The sequence below is a fragment of the Clavelina lepadiformis genome, chromosome 3 (genome assembly GCF_947623445.1).
Source record: "Clavelina lepadiformis chromosome 3, kaClaLepa1.1, whole genome shotgun sequence".
Classification (NCBI taxonomy): domain Eukaryota; kingdom Metazoa; phylum Chordata; class Ascidiacea; order Aplousobranchia; family Clavelinidae; genus Clavelina; species Clavelina lepadiformis.
The window spans coordinates 24631155-24636965 of NC_135242.1; the positions used below are offsets into that span (position 1 = coordinate 24631155).

Below are 5811 nucleotides of genomic sequence, written 5' to 3' on the forward strand. Positions count from 1 at the left end.
TTACTTTCTTGTGACGTCAGCGTTGATTGAAGAATTTGGCATAAAACAAGTAGCTTATGCGCAAATAACTGAAAGAAATTTTTTGATCCTTTAATGGTTAACTATGTCGATCCAGGTCTAGTTGTGTGGCGTCAGGTGTTGGACCGAAATATATCGGTCCCTGTATTAAGCGTGTCCTTCAATATTTGCATAGTTGGGTTCATATAACTCACTCGTATGTATGCTGGTCTGCTGTTTATAACAAAACATCGTTTATATCGTCTGCACGGCTTTGTATTTATCGGTTCATAAACAAATGTCTTGTAAAAACTAGGGCTGGAACAATTTGACCGGTTAATATTAGCCGCTAACTAAGAGCTCTTGGTTACTAAAGATTTTGTCCGCCATTAACCGAAAACGTACAAGTAGGAAAGAATTTGGAACAAAATTGTTGATAATTCGATAATTCAAGGAAATATGTTACTCTGTTAATCATTTTAATGCTTGAATACCAACTTTGTGGGCTCGCATAACATAAGTTGCTAATATAACACTTTTCATCACATTTATTAATAATGTAGCAGTTTTGCGTGCGATTGACAACGTGACATGACAATTAGCGACTATGGTGGCTAACGGTTAAATAAAATCAGCTAAATTCCCAGCCCTAGGAAAATCATGGCGAACATATACACGTGGAACGTATAATTGAATGACGGTGAGGTACCAAATTTGCACCGGGTATTGTGACGTAAAAATGTAGCATGACTCAGAGTTTGTCTTCCTACAAACTTCTTAAGGTTTGTTTTGTTATTTGTAAGTTAAATTTGTATCTTTAAGTTGAATACGACGGCAATCTCCAAGGTTTTGAATGCAAATCTTAAGTTAAATATGTATCTTTAAGTTTTACCTGAATACGACGGCAAACTGTAAGATTTTTAATTGAAAAACTTACACTGAGTCATGCGAGTTTTTACGTCACAATGCCGCAAACAAATTTGGCAAGACAACCGTATATCATATTATGACGTACAATATAACGGAATGATAGATTTAATATATTATGACGTAATAGACGTGGCAGCGTATATTTACAGTTTGCTGCGTTGCCGGTCTAAATACAGTTCAATGTTTACTTGGTTGGTTAAAATCAACTCGTGGATTTCATTCAGTCGCAACGAAGTTTCATTTTAGTTTCTTTAAGTGGTTCATCGTATCCCTTCCAATGCTTCCAAATAATTCCATGAGCATGTCCACTTGATTGACGCATCCAGACTCCATTGAGGAATGACATGGCGCAGGCACCAAACCACCATCCCTGAGATCCTCCACGATAAGTTGCGCAGTTTCCACCGCTAATATATTAAAACATGAAAGATAAAAATTACTTTGTTGCATCTATTTATATTCTATCTTATACGTTACTGGCAGGATATAACTGAAAATCCTACTGAGGTTGTGGTGCTTAATGTTTATTGAGTTGAACATATTTGTTCCTGAACATAAGATGACGTACCTGGAATCGTTATCTCTATCTTCCGTCGAGAATGGGCGACTATTGTGATATGTTAAACTATCCCCGGCATTTCCGCTGTATCCGGAAACACGAAGCCGATATGAATTTTCAGCAGATTCGATCGAAAACGAGCTGCAAAAACAACAACTTGCTTTAAAAGATTCGAACCCAGACAATTAAGTTGTAATTTACTCAACAAAGTTTTACGTTGATTAATAAATGTATGATTTTTATCATCTTCGTTATTTATGTCACAACAATCGTCTTATGACCTATAATCGGCGTGACGTTGGTTTCCATCGAAATCCCACAGCTCTATCTTGAGTCTGCATCCTCCTCCACGCGTCATCTCGTGGATGTTGTCGAGTCCTGTAAGTAATGAAGCACGAATAATAAGAACGAAAAACATCAAAATAAAATGCGTTTAAGTTGAACTAACTTCCTCTTACCAAGCCAAAATTCTCCATCAATCTGGCCAAAACCGTTCGCGTAGTCGTCCCATCGTCGCCCGAAATCAACACTTCCGTCAATTCTTCTTTGAAAAATCTGTTAGTAATTTTATTTTACATTTTAGCACAAGTGTAAAACGTTTAATTTATACGTTTAAATAATCTTCAGTTTATTACATCATAATACAAGAAGTACGGCAATATTTACAATTCGCTTACAATACGCAAGATATATTTTGTCAAGTTGGATCACTTAATCCAGTGGCATGTTCATATTTTTGCTAAAAATTTCAAGTTAAGAAAAGTTTAAACTCATATTATAAGTAGCTGTTTGCTGCAGGTGAATTGGGTGAAATAAATCAAGTTTACGTGGTGCTGGTTGAATTTCGCCCGTTTTCACTGCAAGCGACGTACGCAGTTCAATGCAATTGTTTCGCATGCTGCATAAACGAAGCGAATTAGACACAACAGTAATATTGGCTTGCAACACAGTAATTATTAGCGTACATTCAATTTTATGCATCGTGGCATATGACCCAATGTGGGCTTATGATCGTCTCTGCGCAATCGCAAACGACTAACACTCCCACAGCAATCATTGTTCCATTGTTGCGGATAGTTGCATTAAACTTACAAATACACGGTTATATTAAACAGTTTTCAATCCAATTGTTTGAGTTTGTCGGTAAAGCGTTTTCGAATCAACCGCAAGTTGGCAAACAACCTTCATTCAACGTTTTGGAAATTAAGTTTCAAAAAAGTGGAAAAAGACAAATTTAAAAAAGCGCGAATGCGTGTGAAAACAAATTCATTGTCGTTTGTGTTTTCTTACATTCAATTCTTACACTTACACACAACGCATTGCCGCCTTGAACTCCACATAACTTGCAAACTATCGCTTCAATACTACACAGTAAGTGTATATACTTATATGTATACGTTTATACCTTTCAATATAACTGTAATTTCAATATAATTATTAAGCTATTCCACTAATAACTGTGGAAAGATTTTCACTCACCGTCCATCCATCCTCGCAGTAAGCTTCAACCCCACTCGTCAAAGTGTGGGGACCGTTGCTTGATGGCGTAGCACATGACGTAATACTAGATGGTGTTGTCGTGGTAACTGTGGTAGAAGCCATGGTCGTGGTACTGGGAGGTGTAAGAAGTTCCTCGATTTCTGGAAACAATTTTTTGTTGTAAACAAGATTGAACTTTTCCAGCAAGGTTTCAGGTAAAACTTGCCCATAAACATACAATTACACAAGACAACAAGCATAGACCATACCGTTTGAGCGCTATATAAGTGTTTGCGCGTAGATTGTAAAATGTCTGTCGTCCACATCTTTTGGTAGGTTTATTGCAGAGTTCTTTATGCTCGCAGGAGAAATGACGATGATTAAAGCAATTAATCTATGATCAGAAATCAACTTACTTGCCAGTCTGGTGACTATGTCGGTCCCTAGCGACCCCAGAGCGCACGATTCTCCTTGCATCCCCTTCTGTCCAGCTCCTCCGGGTTCTCCTTTGGCTCCCGGATGCCCCTGAGCTCCAGGAATTCCGGATTTTCCAGATCTGCCGACATCACCTTTGTCTCCCTTCTGCATGCTTGATTTGACGACGTCATCATCACAGACAGTGGTAAGAACTTGACGACATTGTTGCGAGTAGGTCATGATGACGTAACAAGCCAATGATAACAGAAGAATCACTCCTCTCATGGTTGACTATGAAGATCTTCCGATGAAGTTGATGATATGAAATCCCACCAGATCGCTGCTCTGTATATAGCCGTCTGTTGAAGCTCGTGGCTTCCAAGATGACGTAAAAAGTTCTCGGAAATAAGGTCGTCAAATTGAAAGAACACGTCATCATGGCGCCTTATCCAGACCAAAATTATGTTGTTTGTGAACACAAAAGCAATAAAAAGAAAGAAAGGAAGTGAGAAAGTTTTACGTCAAGAAATGTGGGAAAGTTGCGAAAATTACCTGTTTTATTTTCGGGTCATGCTCAAAACAGGTCCATTGACGTAATAACTTGATTGTTTTCCGGGAATATTCACAAAACACATTTCCAACAACTTTGCTTGTGACGCAAGATTGCTTATCCAATCATAGTCTGGCTCCGTTTCTGCATCATCACAAGCTGATATGACGCAATCTAACTCATTGTGACGTTATTTTCGAACATTATGGAAAGTTGAATTGCTTTGAAAACGATAGAAATAAGTTTGATTGTTATTATCAGGTTTCATTATTGGCTTTTCTTGGCAACAAATACCCACTCGAACGTCAAATAACGAAATGCTTATTGTTTCGTATTACAGTGATATTGGCAAAAAAAGCATCAGCCAATTTCTTTACGAGATGTTTTTTCAGCAACGTAGCAAATTATTTCCTCAAGTCATCGAATATGTTTTTGCTGGGAATTGTTCTATGGCTGTGCTATGTTTTGTTTCAGAACATCTTATTGGTTAATTGCTTGCTGACAACACCAACACCTGTTAAACGATGCAATTTCGATTCAATCATTTGGATTAGAAACACAAAGTGTGGAAACATATCACTTAAATTTACACGACACGCAAATTCCTATTTGAGGCGGCAAGGGTCGGCATGCTTAGTGGGTATTTCACGGGCACATGAAGCGTGTGTTTAGGTTACATGCTCGGTCGCTTAAAACGTATAAAAAATAATGTATTCCGGCTGATGGTGGTTTCGACTTAGGTAATTCGCCATAACCATATAAGCCGGTTCAGTAAATTGAGTTTATAGCATTTGTTTGTGTGCTCAAAGCTCTGACGACGTCCGAAATAAATGGCGTAAAACTTTACATGTGTAACGGATATGTCCATAGTACGCAGTCAGGTTCTTATCGAGGTAACGGCTGCCGCAACAACCAGGCTTTCTTCAGTCACTACTGCAATGACTCGCACGGTCAATCCCACCATTTAGTAAAGCGGGAACAACGAGTAGAAAGTTAACTGCGCGCTGGGATGTCAACTACAATACTCGTTCATGGGCCACGACTAAGAAAACGTCACTACCCAAGCCAGTCACATCTCGAATCCTTCCTATCAAAATCAGTCACCCTTCCCGTTTTAACATGCGGTACCTCGACCTAATCAACCGAAGAGAGAGAATGAAATCAAAGTGTCGACCTTAGGAGTTAGATCCAAGCAAATGAAACTTGCGTGTGAACAAAACAAACGGTACAGTGCAGGGATGGCGAAACACTGACCTGCGTTTTCAGTGACACACTTGTCGTTTCATAAATTATAACAAAATATGAACAAATGTTTCAGTGACAAACATGGTAGTAAATATTTGCATCAAGGCCCAGCCTAATTATAATCTAGTACCGGACTGAATTTCCGTACAGCAAACTGGCACTACTACTCGGCCCGTCGTATTGCGTTATCATGCCTAGTCTTGGCGTTTGTGACGTAACAACGATATTGTGCTGTTGATTGTTAGCAAATCATTTTGCTGATTTCTACCCTTTGTAGTGATTGCCTGATGACGTTTAGGATAACTCATAAATTGCATAAAATCAAGGACCAGGAATCGCCTCAGCCCAGATAAAAGGCTGCAGGTTAAGCTGAAAACTACACATTATCAGTCCAGGAACCCATAAAACTTGCAGAGAAGATGCAGCAGCAAGTTTCTCATCGATATTGACATTTAAATAAGTCCATGACCAACTTTTGTTTTTTCCAGGTTAAAGTCTCATTTGTGAGTCGTTCAGTTAAAAAGGTTCGTCACTCTAACGCCACCCATAGGGTGTAACTTCATTTTCAAAACAACGAAAAATGAAGTAAGTTCATTCTGTGAAACTATCAATTACATAAATAAATACTCAAACA

At 38.5% G+C, this 5811-nt stretch overlaps 1 protein-coding gene across 1 annotated transcript; it reads right to left on the reverse strand.

The window, feature by feature from the left end:
- Positions 1-455: 455 nt before the first annotated feature.
- On the reverse strand, positions 456-3752 carry LOC143449059 (microfibril-associated glycoprotein 4-like). The gene is made up of 6 exons (XM_076949105.1): positions 3382-3752; positions 2966-3126; positions 1945-2041; positions 1768-1864; positions 1496-1627; positions 456-1334 (listed from the first exon to the last, which is right to left on the reverse strand). The coding sequence occupies exons 1-6, from the start codon at positions 3665-3667 to the stop codon at positions 1148-1150; spliced, it is 960 nt and encodes a 319-aa protein (XP_076805220.1). The 5' UTR covers positions 3668-3752; the 3' UTR covers positions 456-1147.
- Between the last annotated feature and the right edge of the window lie 2059 nt (positions 3753-5811).